We start from the raw sequence: 19,914 nt of genomic DNA, 5'->3' as shown, positions 1-19,914 counted from the left end.
TCTGGTAAATGAGACCCTAGCTGAGTCTGACTGAGCTGAAAGTATTTTAGAAAGTGCCTCAGAGGCACCTTCACCCAAAAGTGTCTGATTTGTTGACTTCCATGGTTGTTGCAGGTTGCGTTCACTGGTTGCGAGCAACAGAAACAACTCTGCTAACTTGAGCAGACAAAAAGGAAGGACACAGATTAGACCACATGAGCCAAGGAAACACTAAATGGCCAAGCCTTGGTGAGAATCAGAACCAGGCCACTCTGAGGATCCACACTGTGGGAACTTTGGAAAGTCTTTTCAGGGTGCTGTTGAGGGGATGAATCAGCTCTGTTTCCAATTTTAATGCCACTCTGTTCAATATCTAAATTCCTAGAAGAATCCGATCAGTATAATTTGTGTCACACAGCCAGAGCACCTTGATCACGCCAAGCCTGCACTCATGGGAGAGGGACAGTTTCTTAAAAGAAAATTGAGATGATGTTTCCAGAAGGTGGGATAATAGATAACAGGGACGGTCTAAGCAACACACTTTCTATGCTTAGCCATCCAAGGGGACTTCCCCAGGCCCTAGTCCCAGTTAATACACTCAGATGGAATTTAGTACTGCTTCAGATTTTTGCATAGTGACTCTGAAGGAAGGGCACTGGAAAAGGGCTTATTTGCCTTACTTATTTAACCTTTTCAAGTGCTCACTCTTATCCTCTTTTTCTGTGTGTAATCTATCTGTGATTTAACTGTATAAAAGGAAATTCTATTTTTCCAGATAATTGGATTCTCTCAGTGTACCTGAGTTTTTATAGAGCTCACACACCCTATGTTCAAAACAACATCTTTCCATGGAGGCAGAAGACATGGGTGATAAGTCTAATTTCTCAGGTGAGCTCATAATTCTTCCAGCCTATAAGGTGGGAGCTTCCATAAGCTTTTATCTTAAGATAGAATGATTGAGTTATTCTACCATCAAATTTTTGGTTATTTACATCCGGAAGGCAGCATTCAATGCTGATTAACCTTTTCCCAGGCTCTCCCACACGCTTACCTTACTGCAAATATGCTGAAAGAAGGTTGAATTATAAACGGTACATAAATAGTACATAATTAGCTACTAAAATGTCATGTAATTTTTAAAGTAATTTAATGTAATGTAATCAAGCACCAGGTGGTTTTTGTAAACTGTATTGAATTATCAATGCCACTGTTCTCCTCTGTTAACACAGATAATCAAGAATTGACTGTCTTTTCCTCTTACTATGATTAGAACAATTCTCTGGCCAACCATAGTAATTTGAGGAGCAAGCCTTTTAAAATCAAAGATTTATCGTCAGTCTGTGGACATACCCCATATGATTCCATCACAAAATGACGGACCTTGGGACCTTACACAGGCAGCCTGAGACAGCAGCTAAGAACATGGATTCTGGAGCTGACTGCCTGGGATGCATTGTGATAATTGCCACTTATTAAACAGGATAAAGTTTGTAAAGTTCTAAATGCATAGCTTTCCAAATGTTAGCAATTATTTTATGTCAGTTATTGCTCTTTTTCTCCAGGGCCTTGAGACAGTCACACAACCAGATGTAGAATGTGGATGCTTCCCATGACCAAAATGAGTCAAACTCAACTGACACATCTATTATCACCTTTTATTTATTTTCATTTCTTAATATAAACATTAACATTTAATAATGTTAATAAACAAATAAAGATATTTAATAATATTAATTTAATAAAAGAAGTTAAGTAGGGTTCTCACTTAGATGCCGGGTTTTCTACAAAGCCTCGCTCAGGTTCTCCATCTGGTATTGGCCTCTTGTTTCTCCGACCTCCAGGGCGCGTCATCAGCACCCGCGCACATCTGTCATCCCATTACCTGGAATTGAGATCACTGGCCTCCATGTCTTCTCCCTCCCCATAGACAGTCTCCCAAGGTTAGAGCCTGGCTGTCATTCTCGACTGCGGTCCCCAGCACCGGGGCTGTACCCACCCATCTCTGACCCTAAAAAGCTAAAAGGAGGAGAATCTCTGGCACCCTTTCCAGTGATTTCCCCAGCCCCTGCCCTCCTCCCAGGGCATGATTACCATATGCCAATCAGGCTGCCCAGTTCTGAAAGGAGGCCCCTTTCCCCTTGTGCTAAATGGGCCATGCAGATTAGTTGTTCCAATCTCATAGCTCAAGTGTAAACTACGAGACTCCACAGAGCTCACAATTTAAACAAAATCGGCCTCTGTCCTTGATCACCAACAGGTGTGGTCAGCTGTAGCTCAGCAGAGCTTTAATAACATAGACCACACTGAGAGAAAGTTTTCTTTTTTTTTTTTTTTGAGGAAGATTAGACCTGAGCTAACTGCTTCCAATCCTCCTCTTTTTGCTGGGGAAGATTGGCCCTGAGCTAACATCTGTGCCCTTCTTCCTCTACTTTATATGTGGGACGCCTACCGCAGCATGGCTTGCCAAGCGGTGCCATGTCCACACCCGGGATCCGAACCGGCAAACCCCGGGCCGCCGAAGCGGAACGTGCGAACTTAACTGCTGCACCACCGGGCTGGCCCCCAAGAGAAAATATATTTTTCAAAAAGGTCAAGCATATGATCTGAATGTCTGGAAACTGCAAGGCTGAAGTGACTTAAATGGGATCTTCTCAATTACTGTCAGTTGGTCTTTTGCTGCATATTCTTACCAATTGTTAAGAGTAGCACAAACTAGACCGGGAATATGTGTGTCTTAGGACTTTAACTAACAAAGAGTAATATGTTGTTTGGTTTTTATAGTTTTCAAAGTGCCTTTCACACTAAGGAGCAGGAGATGCAGGTTTTATTCCTTTTTCATTTATGAGATGAGAGCAGAGAGGTGATACAACAAGCCCAAAGTAGCGCGGACAATTATAAAGTCAGGACTAGAATATGAAGCTCCTAATTCAGGGCATTTCAGAGAAAGGACAAGAGAGTCTCTTAAGTTCAGCTTGAGAGCAGTCAGGACACTGAGTCGGCAGGAGGAACAGGGTGAGGTGGGAAGGTGGGATGTCTGAGGTTGGGATGGGGGAGGTGGAGAAGTTCTGAATGATGACCAGGCCCAGGCACAGCCGGGAGGAGCGGCTACCTGAAGTGGGTTTGGTTGGCCACTCAGCAAGAGACTATTGGCCATCCTCTGTGTACCAGGCACTGTTCTAGGCACAGGGGAGTGGTGTGGCAGTCAGAAAGAGAGACCCCACGAGGGCCAAGGGATGAAGGAGATGAAGACACTCTGAGGCCAGTGTGAAATCACCTGGTTTGGAGTCAGACTGTAGGGGGAAGCCAAGGGACCAGTAGTGGTATTTTGTGACAATAAAAAGAAATGCAACAATAATAGCAGCTAACGATTATGCTTCTAGTACATGCCAGTCTCTGTAAATCAACCTGGTGGTTTAGTTACCATTTATTCTCCATATTTGATACATGGTGACCCAGGCTGATGGGTTCAGAGGTTTTTGCCCAGGTCACACAGCTGACTAGGGAGGCCAGGAATTCAGGCAGTGGTGGCTTGCGACTCCAGGCCCCATTGCAAAACATTGGATATCTATATCAATAGGCAGGTAGATAGATAAATAGATGATTGATTGATAGATAAATAGAGATAGATTATAGAGATAATAGGTAGAGAGATAGATGGATGGGTGGATAGATAGATAGATAGATAGATAGATACTGGTTCCCAACAAGAAGGGAAGAAGGTTGTGTACTTCCCAAGAAGTTGTACACAGGTTGTTGAAAAGCAGGCAGGGGCTTGGGCCCCTTTCCCAGCTGTAGGATTCCCCCAGAGGCAGCCCCCGCAGCTCAGGGGTGGTGATTTCTCTGCTCCAGAGTGGTCCATTGGCTGCTTCTCTCTTTGATAGTAAATGGTGTTTTTTGCTTCTTGGTTGTACTTGGCTTCAGGGGTCTCAGCTGTTTTGCAAACTCGAGCTATCCTGCAAGATCGGGGTTGCCAGGAAAATACAGGAGGCCCAGTTAAACTTGGGTTTCAGATAAAAAATTAATACTTTTTTTTAATATAAGTATGTACCATGCAATATTTATCTGAAATCCAAATTTAGCTGGGCCTCATCTGTATTTATTTTCAAAGTCTGGCAACCTTATGCAGATAGGAAGATGCATCCTCATTGAGGTAATTAATTTCTAGTGCAATATTCCAGGGTCTTGCTGATGTGTTATCAGATCCCTGAAGGTTGATGGCTCTGAGGGTGCAGCATGAGGTTTGGTGTTTTGAGTTCTGTTTGGTTTGCCAAACTCACCTTCCCCCTTTCCTTGGATGGTGTGTGTGTCCAGGGAGCTAGGGCTGGTGGGTGAGGTTCCTCTTAGAGCTGGCAGGAAAGAGCATTAACACAAAGGGCTCTTTTCAGAGCAAAGCCTAGATTATGTGGCAAGGAGATGAAAAAGGGGTGGGGAGGGGGATTCCAGAAGTATTTTACAGGGTTATAAAAATGGGCTTTTTACCTAGAACATAACCTATAGCACAACTAGTTGGAAAACAAATTGGGTGGTTGATGCACCATTTTTCAGTCTTTACCAAATATCTGAGACTAAATAACTGGGAATTTGAATTGTCCCAATTGTTCCTCCTTTATTTAATTGTCAACAGATAAGGTGTTGAGTGCTAATTATGTGTCAAGCACTGTACTGGGCACTAGAAAACCAAGATTAATAGGATTAAGGCTTCCTTCCTCATGCTTCACTGGAGGTGACAGAAACTCACACTTATTTGAAAGATGGTGTGAAAAGTGTGAACAGTAGGAATATGGACAGAATTCTGGACCTAAGTTTCTTGCAAAACCAGCTTATAACAAGGTTAAGTTCAGTCAAACACAACAAGATTTTTCACCACTACCTCTCCCCGCCCCTCAGAATGATTTTCATTTGATTAAACATAATTGTTATTTCCTCAAATTGGTTGCTTGGCTTTTCTAAAATAGAAAAGAAACACACTCAAACGTCACATATTTTGGATCCATTAAGTTATGTACAGATAAATTTTGGCCCACAGTCCAAACCTGGCTCATCACTATTCTTTGTAAATAAAGATTTATTGGAATACAGCCACTCTCATTTACGTACTGTCTATGGCTGCTTCTGTGCTATCATGGTGGCAGCAGAGGCCCTATGGCTCTCACAGCTGAAAATATTTTCCATCTAGCCCTTTAAGAAGCAGCTTGCTGACCTTTGAACTATGACACCAGTACTTTATTGTTGATTTCTTTCCTGCAATTTTCCCCCAAGTTTATGACTTCTTTCATTTTATCACCTGGCAGGGACAAATCTTTGCCTTTAATGTGAATAGATAAAACAAACTTAATAACACACTTTCACGGTGAAGAGTCCACTAGAACTTTAAAATCACACATGGAATACATGGGCTATTTTTGTTGCACCTGACGCCCTTATGTCGAGAGCCAAATGGTGGAACCAGCTCCAGGAAGTTCGACAGGAGCTCCGTGGAGCCCAGGTGACGGCTGGCTGCTGAGTAGAGGGAGGTGTTTCTGAAGCAAGAGCCACACCAACTGGGAGTTCTTATTACTTCATTATTAAACTCTACTGATGATTGGATTTCTGCTGTCACATGACAGCTTTAATAAACGTCTACCTATCAGAGCTTAGTTCTTTAGATCTAGTTGAATATAGTTTTCTATTCTGGTATAAATTTAAGAAACTTGCTTTTTTTCCATTATCTGGCTAAGTCCAACCAGTTCCTACTCAGTTCTTAAGTACACAAAAATAAACAGGAGACTGTTCTTGACCTCAAAATGTTTCCACTTGGAGACAGAAAATTTTTAAATAATATAGTAAGTGATAAAATAGAATCAAACAGCAGTTACCGGAGGAACTGTATGTTCCTAGTGACTTCCTGGTAGCAAAGAGCCGAGGCTTAGGAGGTAAAGTGTCAACGAAATGCAAAAAAAGACTGAAAAGGCCTTTTCCCCCGCGGAGAAGCTTAAGCAGAGGTATGGAGGGGTGAGAGAACATGGTGCTCGTCATAGCACCCAAGCACGTACTCCTTGGGGATGCGGCTGGAGAGCGACTGAGGAACCAAGTCAGGGGACTTTGCTTTAAAAGGAGCTTTAACTTGAAGGTGATGGGAGTTATTTAAGGGCTTTGGACGCGGAGTGACATAGGCAGATGTGTCTTTTACATAGATCCTTCAGAGGAAAGAAATACTGAGGGCAGGAGTTGAGAGACTACTGGTATAGTCCTTGCTGAGAGATGATGAAGACCATAGTGAGGACAAAGAAGGAGACTATTTGGGGGGAAAATGAGAAATGCACTCCTGTTCAACTTGCAGCCTTGGACAATTCATTGTCATTCACGTTTAACATTTCCAATTCTGAACCTCATTTACATGGACAGCTATTACCTAAAACAGGAGGATTCTGGGGGGAAAAACAAGATTGTCTTTTAGTTCAATATAATGTTCTAAAAAAAGGAATGATTTTCAAAAGGTTTGTACCCTGGAAATAGATTTGGGCTGTGGAGGCAGGAATAGCTACACGGTCATTGCCACAAAGATACTTGGGCCAACACCAAGTCCTGTTCTAATTAGGTTTTTCACCTTTACTTGTGCCATCAGAGATTGTTTTCAGTTCTCTGTTCTCGCTTCCAGATATCTACTTTTCCTTTAACAAATTAGCACCTAAGGTTTATTAATTCCATCAACAGATGGTCCTGACACCTACAAGTCTCACCATGAAAACGTTTGGATTTTTAATCAGGATGTTCTTGGCCCATGTGGAATTCTTCCCCAGCCTGCATAAATAGCTTGAGGCCTTCAGGCATTTCAATGAGCCTCAGCTGGTTGAGCTGTTGGCAAACTGAACTTCACCCTCCAGTCTCCCCAGCGCTTCCCCTGTGCTGCACTCAGAGAATTCCAAATGCCAAAGAAAGAGACTGGGCTAAAATCCTTCCTGAAAAGGATGTCTTGGAGAACCACTGTTTGCTCTGAGCCTGTGACTCTGGAGGCTTTTAGGAGGAAGGTGGCTCTCCACCCCGTCCTGGTGGAAGATGGAAAGACGTGGGTGCCAATGTCCAATCAACCTGCTGACAAGGGTGTTTCCTGTAAAGTGAATGTTCACACTCCCATTTGCCATGACAAGCCTAGTGAAAACTGTATAGACTACTCGAAATGGCCACTTCCGAAGCCCATCTCCTTTTATACAGCAATTTATATGCCACAACTTAGACACATCATCAACAAAAAGAGATCCAGGCTACGCTAGCCAGATGGTCAGGCACATGAGTCCTGGTTATTTCCAATCATGTTCTCATTACACACCCATCTTCCTCTCCATGATATTACTGTAGGCCATGATAATCTCTGTCAAATGTGGTTCAGTTCCAACTATATGCAAGGAGATATGCCAGAATTGAAAGAGGGTTTAAGAGAGCCCAATAAGCATTTATGCTTTCTAAGGGCCAGGTACTGTCCTAGACACTGCAGATAAAAAGATGAATTTCATATGAGCCCCATCCTCCTGGAGTGCACAGTCTAGTGGGGAGACATCCAAGCTGGGAATGGCATATACAATGCAAAACTCCAAGACAGAGATGAGGCCCAGAATGAGACCCCAGGTGCAGGATCAACCAAACTCTCCTTTTAAAGGCTTCAAGGAGAAGAAGATGTGGGATATGGATTCCCAAAGAATGAGTTCCATAGGCCGAGCAATGAGGAAGAAGAAGTATTTGTGTTGCTCCTGACACACATACACCGAGAGACAGATGGTGGTAGCGGCTCAGTACCCAGCTGATGACTGGCTGCTGAGGCGGAGGGAGGCGTCTCTGAAGCGAGCACCACATCAAACAATGAAGAACTGGCCACATTCGGGGCAGCTCCCTTCTCTTCCAGCCTCCTAGGCAGTTCCACAATCCTAGTTTTCCAGGCTCCAGTTTGAAAGTGATCAGACAGGGAGCAATAAGCCAAAAAGGGGGCAGTTGTTTTGGAAGGACTTTTCCATCACTTATTCCTTCAACAGTTAGTTTTCAAATTTTGATATTCATCAGAATCACCCAGGGCAGCCGTCCTTAAAGTGTAGTCCCTGGACCAGCAGCAGCAGCCTCACCTGGGAACTTGTTGAAATGCAGATTCTCAGGCCCCACCCCAGAACTGCTCAGTCAGAAACTCGGAGGGTGAGCCTAACAATGTGTGTTTTAATGACCCCTCCAGGTGATTCTGATGCACTCTCAAATCCACATTACTGGGGTCACTTGGACCTGGTATTCAGCTCCTCGCTTGCTATGCCATTTCCTATCTAACAACCTCTCCAGGCCTCAGTGGTTGCATCTGTAAAATGGGAGCAGTGATACTGACCACGTGGGCTTGTCAGGATTAGAGATGATGCGTCTGAAGTACCTGATGAAGTTCCTGACACTTGGTGTCTTAGCTCAGGCTGCTGTAATGAAGTACCACAGACTGGGTGGCTTATAAACAACAGAAATTGATTCCTCACAGTTCTGGAGCCTGGAAGTCTGAGATTAGGGTGCCAGCATGGTCAGGTTCTGTGAGAGTCCTTTTCCTGGGTGCAGACTGCCAATTTATATCTTCACATGGGGAAAGAAAGCTCTCTGTAGTCCTTTTATAAGAGCACCAATCCATTCATGAGAACACCACACTCATGACCTAATTACCTCCCCAAAGCCTCACCTCCTAATATGATCATATGGGGGGGTGGAGTTGCAACATATGAATTTAGGGACATACAAACATTGAGTCCATAATAATTGGAAACAAGTAATAACCGACAGCTGCCATAACTGCCGTGACTGTTGTCCTGGGCCCAACTCCCTGCTCGTTGCAGTGGATGGTTACCAGAAAAACACCCCCTGGAAGTAGGTGGTAGTCATTCTTGAATCAAAACTGACTAAACCAACTCAGGAAAGCATATAAAGAGTATGCTGCTGTGGAGGGGTTCTGAGCACGGTGACCTCCTTTCCCTGTCCTAAGCTTCCTGCTTCTGGGCCATGTTCAGTCAGCACTGTTTGGGTCCTTGAAGTACTAACTGTTCCTCTTGTCCCCTTTCTGCCCAGGGCACACCTGTGCCTGGTTCTACCTGTAGCCCACTGCCTGTCACAAAGGCCTGTCATCTAGATGCAGACTCATACAGAAGGATATGGAGAGGAGGAATTCCCGTCTGGATTGGGCTGTTTGATGAGATGGTCTATAGGACCCTTCGAAACCTAAGGGGCTAGGATCCCCCTAGCGCTACTTGACCAGATGCCCAACAAGTTGCTCTGAAGTCTTTGCCAGCAAACATCTCTCCAGAAAGTTTACTCTTGATCCAGTGACCCCCTTCACAACCCACTTCTCCCAAGACCTTTCTCAGTATATTCCTGGAATGTCAAGGCTGACTTCAAGAATATAATCTTGAAACAAAATCCTGTCCTCTCTTGATACAGAGTGACGTAGTAGCTCATTTTTTTTTAAATTAGTTTGCCTTAAATGATGCTACCTAGATCACGCCTATGCAACTTAATCTCTGTTTCTCTCTCTCTCGCTCTCACTTATACACACACACACACAATCAAAAGAAAAAGTATTCTAGAACTCAGAAGAAAAACACCGTGGCTCCCATTTGTCATAGGAAAGACCGTCTTGAATCCAAGTTCATGATTCCCTGCAGGCTCATGCAAAATGCTTTCTTCCTGAGATTTTAGCTGAGCATTGGCAGCTTAAACAGTCAAACTAGCACCTCCAGCAGTAAATAGCGTTGACTACAGCCTTAAAAACTGTCTCTTGCACAAGAAAGGTTGAGGTAAGTAATGCAAATCACAAAGACTGGCAGGTGCTACCCTGTACAGAGTAGGGAGAGAAGACACGACAGAAGGGTCAGGAGAATGCATCGCCCCGAGTGAGCGAGGAGGTTTAGGTGAGGCATCCACATGTTTAAGAGATTTGTCTGGGCGTGTTGTCTTGCAGCTGAATTGAATGCTCAGTGAATTAGGAGTTCCTGTCCACCAAGAAACAGCCACTCCCGTTCTGTTCTTCTAGCTGAGGCTTGTGAGTGTGAGTTCATTTTGAGAGTGTGTGACAGTGACAATCAAAACACAGAATCTTCCAGGACCTCAAATCCAGGCTCTTCCACATAACTTATGACTTCAATTTCTGTTTCATTGGAACCGGTTTTCTGCAAAACAAAACATCCTTCCTTAGATGTCTTTTAGAGAACTTTTCATTTCTTAATTTCTTTACAATTGGTTTTAAGTCTGTTTTGCTTATAAAAATAGTAAATGTTCACTGAAGAAAATGTGGAAAATCAAGTAGAAAGAAGACAAAAAAATACCCATATGCTTACCTCACAAAGATAGCCCACTGTTTCTCTTAAGCCCTTTTTTCTAGGTGTGAAGTTATTTTACAGTTATATGAAGGCGAATGGATAAACGGCTTTATAAATTGGTTTCTTTCTGTGTAACATCATAGAATATTTTAAATTATATTGTTATATATTCTCTGGCTGCATCGTTTGAGTAACTCCATGATATTCCATCCATCAAGGAAGTAGGAGGGACCGTTAATGTTCTCCTAAATTTGGATATTTGTTATGTCCAATTTGGGCTATTATAAATAATGCAGATATTAATTAGAAAATTTGTGACAAAAAATACCACCTATACAAGATCTTATTCCTCTACCTTATTTACTCATTCGACACATTTAATGTCTGCTCTACACCGGACGCTGTGCTATGCATTGAGTATGCAGCGAGGAGCACAGCAGACGTGGTCTCTGCCTTATGTACTTAACTAGTCTAGCGTCTACACTTTTGGAAGGAACCCTCTCTGGTTACCATTGTAGAAACAAAGAACAGCTTTAAACTACCCTCTAACAAATTGAAAGCTCTCAATAAGATTTTTGAAATAAGCCTTCTTTTTTTATTGCTAAAGGTCAACTTATCCCCCTCCTTCATCCCTCCCAGTATCTATCTCTTGAATATTACAAAACAATTTCTAACTAAGATCTGGACAAGGAAAAACTGGCTTAACAAGACCTCTGCGATGGCAGCTGCCCTCCAAATCCCAGGACTGCAGGTACGCATGCCAAGCTCAGAGGCGTGAGTCATAATTAAACGCCGAGGGTTTCCTTTCCCACTAGCTGAACGCTTCCCAGTGGTTTGGCAAACTGTCACTGCCGATAGCACCAATTGGCCCCCTTGTCATCCTTGTCACAGAGACCCCAAGAGTGGGTTGGATAGGTTCTGCCTTTGAAGGTAGAGGCTAGGGAACCGCCATGTGGCCCAGCTGTGGTCAGCTCTGCACTTGCTCACATATTCTTTACGTTCCCAATTCTCCCTGCTCTGTCTCTCTCTCACTGGTCTGTTTTTATGTGAAACTACAATGTGAGAAGAGAGTACGTTGTCCTGAGGAGCTTGGCAGTGCTGAGCTGTGACATTAATCCTTTTCTTTTTCAGAACCCAGCTTGGCTACCCCAAGTTGTTATTTTGCACACATGACTTGATCTTAATTAACGACAAACCACAAGCTTATACAATAAGCTCGTAAGCCAGTTTCTTTTACCGACCTCAGAATATTAAAGGAAGTCTTTGGGGGCTCCGTAGGGAAATTAGATACCAGCAGGAAGATGTTCCATTAAGAGGCTGGGACAAATGACTTCAGTCTGCTGCTTGAATCAAATGTAGTTTCTCAGGGATGAGTATGTTAGAGCAAGGAGGGATTGACAACACAGATTCAGGTGAACTGAAACAAGGTTTCACGCGGGGACCAGCTCTCCTTCCAGAAAAGCTGTGGGTTAATAAGAGCAAACTAGCTGTTCCCCTGATAAAGAACAACACAAGGATTGAACTAAGGGGTTCTTTCACCAGGCCCAATTCTCTGCTTCACTAGGTTAGTAACTATCATTGTCTACAATCATTTCAAACACCCAAACTGCAAACTCTAAAGAAAGGTCACAGCTTGTTGAAATGATCCATTTTGGTGCGTGTCTGATCAACCCTTTCCTGCCCCTGCAACCAGTCACCGGTTGGTTCATCTGAACATGAGTCACTTTGTTACAGAAAAGACTAAATTTGTTAAGAAAATTGCTTGATCTACATCAGGGGCCAGCAAACTAGAACCTGTGGGCCAAATCTGGCTTGTTGCTTGTTTTTATAAATAAACTTTTATTGGCAAAGAGCCAAGCTCTTTCATTTGCATATTGTCTGTGTCTGCTTTCACACTCTGATGGCAGTGTTGAATAATTGAGATAAATCATTTGGCCCTCAAATGTTTACTGTCTGTCTCTTTATAGAAAAAGTTTGCTAACCCCCTGATCCTAAATAACCATTCAATTCAAGGACAGATTTGACAAGCAACGTGCAATAACTATACACTGAAAATCACAAAACATTGCTGAGAGAAATTAAAACCTAAATGAATAGAGTGATATGTCATATTTATAAACTGAAAACTCATTTTTGAGGTGTCACTTCTCCCCACATTAACGTTTAATACTACACAATCCTGATCAAGATCCCAGCAGCCTGTTTTGTAGAAATTAATAAACTGGCTTTAAAATTTATATGAAAATGCAAAACACCTAGAGTAACCAAAACAACTTTGGGGAAAGAAAAGTCACATTTGGAAGGCTCCCCTACCTGGTCTCCAGGTTTACAATAAAGCTACAGAAATCAAGATAGTATTGTATTGCATAAAGACAGACAAATAGATCAATGAAACCAAACAGATAGTCCGGAAATACACCCACACATATATGGACAATTTATTTTCAACAAAGCTATCAAGACAGTTCATTGGGGGAAAGGAAGGGTTTTTTCACCAAATGATGCTAGAACAATTGTATAGCCAAAGGTAAGTGAGCATTCATTCACTTAAGCCTTAGTTCTCTGAATGGTGAATAGGGCCAAAGAAAATGCATATTTGGGGAAATCATTTGCCTTCTCTATTGTGGTTTATACTAAGGAACTGGGCAAAATTCCTCTTAAAACTTTGTTGATGAGGGTACCCATGTGCAGAAACATGGATTCTCAAAATGTCAGACCTAAACAGGACATCGGACTATCTCATCTGTGCCCCTTACTATACAAAAAATGAAGTTAGGGCTCATGGAGTTGAAGGAATCTCCCAAGGTCAGTTAAGAGACGGCTGACAGAAAATTAAAATTCAAGTCTGACTGGTGGGACACTCAGTTGAGTAGGACCCTTCCAACATTCAAAGACAGTGACGAACATCTTTAACAAAACAATCGTCCAAAGAGCAGAATGACTAAAGCAACATAAAGCATCTGGCCTCCTGGGTAAACACCCTGCCTTGTAGTATGGGAAACCCACAACCCGGTGACAGATCCCTGGGGACCCAACCCTGGGCGGATATGACATAAGAACCTTCAACATTACCTCATAGTGGGTGGTTACAAAGAAATCTTTAACATTACTTTTTGGTGCTGGAACTGGTGGAAACAACTTGGTCCATAAGTGACATCTGGAAACACAGTAAAGGAGGGAATTAGGTGAGCAAGAGCATCCTTTCTTGTCCTTAAATATCTACTCTAAAAATTGACCTAGTTAATCCCAGGACCTGCTGTTTCATAAATTCAAAATCTTTATTGACCAAGACTTCCAAATATCTACATTGTGATAATAGTTGAAGACCTTGAGGATACTGCAAGGCTCTGAGATGGCCTCTGAATCATCCAAGACAGACAGAATGGTAATTGCTTCATGTTGCTACCTGTTACCAGGCCTGATTTCTGAAAATGGGCGTCTGTGTCAAGTGTGTGGTGCCCTGTCTTTACCTTCAATGCTGGTTAGCAGCCCCTCCCCAACTGTGCTGGCTCACAGAGTTTACTTTCTTTTTCCTCTCCTTTGAACTCACCCCCAACCCATAGATGCCATCTGAATATAACATTTATAATACTGAAGTTGTTTAAAATAAAAGTCATTTTCAAAATTCTGAAAGGGCCAAGAGAACACATTCTTAAGCCTCCTAAATGGCACTTTGTCTTACTGAATGCTAAAATGTCTGAGGAATTCTTATGGGGAAATTTGCAAGTTCTAGGTTTGGTCCCCAGATCTGCATGGCATTTCTAGAATCTGTGTTTGACCTAAGAACAATCAGCCACTTGGGCCCAATGACTTAAGGGCCAGGGTGGGAGCTGGTACCTCATCACTGGGGATCATAATGAGGGAAGCACTGTGGCAATTTCAGCCTCCAGTGGGCTGTCTTCCTTTACGAAAAACTAAAAGGTGTGTGCTGGTGGCTCAACAAAGGCAACCAAGTCCTGAGTGGAAGGTGGTAAAGGAATCAAAAGAACATGAATGTAAAAGCCTTCACAGAAATACATAGACTGTTGACAAATTCAAGAAGGGGCTCGTAATGGCTGAGGGCTATGTAGTGCTCTGTCCAGTTTCTGTAAATCAGCTACTGGTGTTTTACACTTTTTGATTTGGTCCACACTCATCTTGGAAAGTCTGTCCAGAAGACACAAAAGTGCTGTAAATTCCATCTGATCACAAGAACACCAATGGATGCACAGCAAGAATGTAAAACCTCAATACTCAGACCCCATTGGAAGCACCCAAACATAAAGAATACCTACATTCTACAGATGAGGGAGAAAATTAACAAGAGGAAGCAGATGGTTGCCATAAGCACAATAAGAAACCATTCTGTCAAGGGCTTCTGTTCGTCGTTTCCTGATGAAAAAAGAAAGAAAGAAATCAGAGCTGGAATCAGTGGCAGGTAAGAGAAATGACTAGACTCTGGCATCAGAAAGCTTGGGTTTGAGTTGCCGGTGCTGGGTGACGCTGGGCAAGTAGTTTAGCATTCCCTGAGCCTTAGATTTCTCATCTGTAAAACGGGGGAATAATATCCATCTCCTAAAGTTGATATGAAGGTGACACAATTAATGGCAGTGAGGCCACTTTGAATCTTAAAACATTATTTACTCAATCAGTAGATATTTATGGAATATATTCTGTGTACTATGCCACTTGGATCTTGGAGCTTATCAGCTTTTGGTGAGTAGTAAGGTTTTTAGATGAAAAAGCTGCAAAAATGTAAGCCTATTTAGTAACCTAACCGCATTACAATCAAATATTTTACAAAGTTGGAAATTAAACTTTTACAGGAAGTATAGTATGGAATAATACTCATTGTTAACAATAAAGGCATCAGACCCTGAGGTCTTTACAATCTTAATTATCCTCAAAACACCTCTTACCATGACTCCCATTTCACAGACAAGAAAGTAGAAGAAAATTGGCACTAAGTCAGTATGGTATAAATATGTTGCGTGCCACCTTCCTTCCTAGTTAAATTTGCTTGTAATTTGTACTCAGGGACAGATTCTTCTATGGGCTTTGATGGGAGCTTTGGGGGTGTGTAATTTTTTTTTTAAGGTACTGGAAATGCATTCAAGAAAAACTCAAGGTCAAAAAAAAATGAATGCAAAAACCCGAGGTCATTTACCAAAGGGTGTTTGGTGTTTAAAGAGGTAACGTGCTTGTTAAAATGCATGATTCACTTCCAGAGAATAACGCCAAGCCTGAGTTATCTCGCTGAATACAAGCTTCCTTTCTGTGGTAGAGGCCACTCATTCATTCCTTTAGTCACTCATTTAAAAAATACTTATTAGGCTCCTGTTGTATGTTTGGCACTGGACAAGTTGCTGGGAGATGGGTTAAAGAACTCACGTGGGCCCTCCCCTCGTGCAGTTTAGAGTCTGTCACCGAAAAAGAGCACTAAGCAAAGAATGACACAGGTAACAATTTGATGACAGCTGCACTAAGTACTGAGGTGATGTTCAAACCACAGAGCACCAAGAGAAACAGGTCCCAATCTTCAGTTCCCCATTAATTGTTTCTTCTACAAAATGAGAAGTGGTGAATGTAAGTGGAACTTTCAAGTCCTTGTAAATATCCTGGAAGCTCCAAAATACTTCAAATCTAAAACGTTCAAGGTATCAAAAGGGAGAGATGTCTTGAGGATTTAATGCTAGTGAGTACAACTTTGCCTTGATCTCTTGCTTTTTTGCCTCCTGAGAACTCTTACTTGGGGTTTGTCTTCTACGTTCCAAAAGCTTTAATCTCTCCTCCTTCATCTCTTCCCGCCACTTTCAAATATTCATAGAGTCCTTTATCTTGAATAAGCCCTTACTTTTCTCTGCCATCACTCCCAACCATCATCACATACCTTCTTACTCTATTTCTCAGCCTAATTTCTTGACTAGGGGATTCAGGCTCTTCATTTCCCCATCACAGAAACCACTTTTTAAATCACTTGTAGTTTCCACCTAGTTGAATCCAAAGGACTCTTGGTTTCTTTTCCCAACTTTATTTTTCCTGGCCTCCCTCCTGAATTTCAGGCTTGACGATTGCGCCCACATTGAAACCAAGCCATTGGCTCTTTTACCTAAATATTCCTCTTCAACGACATTTCTCTCTCCCCTTTCTAATTTCAATTGACTCTCGCAGCTCAGCCTCGTCGAAAATGTCAACTCTTTGATATTTTCCACCACGGTCTCTTCTTTGAACTTCGAAAAGTTTGTTTAGCACAGCTTCATCTTATAAATCCATGCAATCTTCTCCCAGTTCTTTATTCCTGGCCCAGCCCTGGCACACAGCTACAATTCTAGGTCTTAAATTGCCCACATGTGAAACCCACTGGGATGTTTCTCAAAGTAGATGACATTCAAAACCAAATTCATGTCCTTCTTCACATCAAAACTACCCCTGCTAACATCCCCATCTTGGTCTCTACTCTCCCAAGTTCCCAAACTGGAATCCTTGGAAGTCACTTTGATTCTTGCTCTTCTGTATAGCCCCTGCCTCCTCTCCTCATTCTCTCAGTTTACATCATTAATTCATACCCAATCATAAATGCAAGAGAGGCATGCTTTTGTCTCATGCATCCATACCTAGTCTGGAAACCCAGTTCTATTCCCAGCTTTCTGTGAACGTGGCCATTCTAGGCCTCAGTTCCCTCATCTGTTAAAATGCAGGAGTGGAAATATATGACCCTTAAGATCCCTCCCAGTCCAGCACGTTTCTAGTCCCACTCACTCAGTCCAGGGCATTGTTATGTCCTGTACACTTACCTTTAACAAAATTAACTTTTGAAAAGTATATTTCCATTGCTGAAAGATTCAAAGTTATAGCAAAGTATAAAAAACTAAAATAAAAGTCATGAGCAACTGGAAGTAACTGATAGCTTATTTTCTATACATATCTTTATATTCGCTTTTTCTGACTGCTCATAGGTACTAGATGCTATGCAAAGTGTTTAACATACATTCTCAGTTTAATTCTCACAGCAATGCTTCGAGGTGGGCACTACTATCCTCATTTTACAGATGGAGAAACTGGAGCAGAGAAGGGCAGAATAAGTCGGCTGAGGGCAGGCAGCTGGAAGGCAGGGGAGCTGGGACTCAAACCTAGGACTGGCCTAGCAGTGATGCTCTAAACCATGATGTCGGGATCCCATTCCACTTCCACGTCCCCAAACTGAGCACACACTGCGTAGGTAGATGCCTCACTGAAAACATCCTAAGCATTTCTCTGTCACTGAACACTCTCCTGAGCATCATCTTCCCAGCTGGATACCACTTCCCTGCAGGGCAGCACTATCTTGCTATTGTGTCTCCACTGTCAGACATTGCTAGGTTTGCAGGCTGCATCCCAATAGAAGGGGGCTGCTTTGCAAACTACCATTCCTCTTGACTTTCCCTAGGCTCTAATTGGGACTGAATCACTTTATTAAAAACCTATGACCACAGGATTAAAAAAGTTTTATGTACTTATATCTATTATTCCACAAGCAGGCATTAGCTATACTTTGCAAAATGATGGAAAACAGACCCTCAGAGAGGCAAACCTTTTATTTTCTCAAATCGTGCAGCTCCTCAATGGTTCCAGGATTAATATTCAGTTGTCTGGATTGTAACCGAGTGCCCTGTTAAACCTTTTTTACTGCACTTGCTTATAGCTAATATAAAGAGCAACTGGGGTGAACGAATACTGTCAAATCAAATACTGTCTTGCCTTATTTCCCAGTCTGATTTCCTGAATAAGGGCTTCTGCCTGCTTCATTTCCCCATCTCTGAAGCTCACCATTCCATTATACAAGTACCCTAACAAGTACATCTGGAAAATCTAGCTTCATATACGTGGAATACGAATTTAGCAAGGGGTATGTCAGCAGAAAAAAAGCTATCTTTTTTATAACTAGGTTAAACAGACAGGTAAAGTTTGGGTCCTGCAGAAAGAATGAGCAGTGTTGCAAATATTATCGGGGTCACACACTCAGTCCCATTTGTGTCTCAAATTGTGCAATACCCCATAGCCTGACATGTCAAGTCCTGATAGTAGTACCGTTTACTTCTGACCATGATTACAAAAATCTTTTCAGTTAAACCACTCTCTAGTTATTCACTTCAGCTCTCACATTGATAAGCGAAGATTCTCACTGAATTAGCAAAAATATAGAGGCAACTCATTTTATTTCATTCAATCAAAAAAAGTTATTGACTCATGCAAGGTACTATGTGGGAAGAAGAGTCATGCTCACTGCCTGGAAGGAGTTGGCAAATTAGTCATTTCTCCTGGCCTGACTTCTGCAGTGTCCCAAAGCGCGTTAGAACTTCTCTCCTACCGCCAACTGAGAACAAGACTAACCCCCAGAGAACAGAGCCAAGGTCAGCTTTACCCTGAAGGAAAGATATACTGGCAGGTAAATTTAGTACAAGAAAAAGCTTTCACATACTTTCCCAAAATGGAAATTATTGTTGATGATTTACTGTTCAGTTATTTATTAATAAAAAAAATTTTGAGAACCAGTTATATAAATAAGTGAATTAAAATTAGCATTGACTCTGATTTCACCGAAGGGAGCAAAGGGGAACAGATCCCAGTGACAGCATATAACATTCAGGGCAAAATGATTAAGAATTTCAATACTGTAAAAGTTGGGAGGCCCCTGAATATATTACTCATTTGAATGCTGAGGTCTCTGGCCCTGGAGATTTTCTTAAGAACAAGCATTTCCAGGTAATGTGAACCTTTTCTCTAACTCAAGGAGAATGCCTTTCCTGCCATTAAAATGGAAGCCACAGATGTTTCTTTTCAAAAAATTGATGGGCACTACTATTTGGTTATGCAGAGATGAGTTTTAGAAAGCCAAAGTCCCAAAGCCTGTCCTTCTAAGGAAGAGAAGTCCTCATTCCTGGATGCTCTTCGTACACTGCCAACTTAGAGCATTTGGGGAGCTCAGCTGTCTGGTTACTGGTGAACTTGGCTTCTGTCGTTTTTGACACCTCAACCATTTGCCCTTAGACAATAAGCCAACTAATGAAAATTCTGCTACTGTTCTATCACCTGGGAGCGTAAATAGGGGGAAGAGGGAGGGGGATGGGATGGTGGCAGCCGAGAGGGCAGGAAGACGGAGGCACTGGGCCTGAATTAGTCCCAGCTCCGCCTCTGGCTGCCTTGGGAGCTTTGTCAAATCACTTCCCTCCTGGTGCTGCAGCCCCTTTTGTTCTAGAATTCTATGATCTATGTAGTTCAGACTAATAACTCCTAGGAGATCAATTTGATTTGGAGGCCTGCTCCACTTTAAATTGTCCATACAAGTATGACTTTCAGTGCTTCCATATTGATTTTGAATCTGATTTCAGACTCAACAATAGGTTTTGAGGAAAAAGAGCTAATTAGTAATTGATGGAACTCTTCTTATAAAGAAGCCCTGCTCTGTGTTCATAAAAACAGCAGATGCTGGCTGAAGTTCAAATGACACCAGCAGGGCTAGGTATTAGAGAGGACACCAATGCGTTAGTCTGTGAAGCTGCCTGTGGCTTGCCTCTTGTTGCATGGAGAGGCTGTGTGTCATTCATGAAGGAGCATCCCAAACCAGGTCACAGGCTCACAATGCAAGCAAAAGTCAGAAGCAAACGTTTTGGGTGGA

General features: G+C 42.3%; 1 protein-coding gene across 1 annotated transcript in view; it reads right to left on the bottom strand.

Moving 5' to 3' along the window:
• Positions 1-5,266: 5,266 nt before the first annotated feature.
• The window catches only part of IL5RA (interleukin 5 receptor subunit alpha), a 40,655-nt gene continuing 26,007 nt past the window's right edge, over positions 5,267-19,914 (bottom strand). The window contains exons 10-12 of the mRNA XM_008518947.2: positions 14,555-14,651; positions 13,353-13,437; positions 5,267-10,130 (exon numbers count right to left, since the gene is read on the bottom strand). Of these exons, the coding sequence (XP_008517169.2) occupies positions 10,044-10,130; positions 13,353-13,437; positions 14,555-14,651 (269 nt within the window). The 3' untranslated portion in view covers positions 5,267-10,043. The remainder of the gene's footprint in view (positions 10,131-13,352; positions 13,438-14,554; positions 14,652-19,914) is intronic.

The sequence above is a fragment of the Equus przewalskii genome, chromosome 15 (genome assembly GCF_037783145.1).
Source record: "Equus przewalskii isolate Varuska chromosome 15, EquPr2, whole genome shotgun sequence".
Lineage (NCBI taxonomy): Eukaryota > Metazoa > Chordata > Mammalia > Perissodactyla > Equidae > Equus > Equus przewalskii.
The sequence above is the reverse complement of the archived record's forward strand: the minus strand, read 5'-3'. Positions and strand labels throughout refer to the sequence as shown.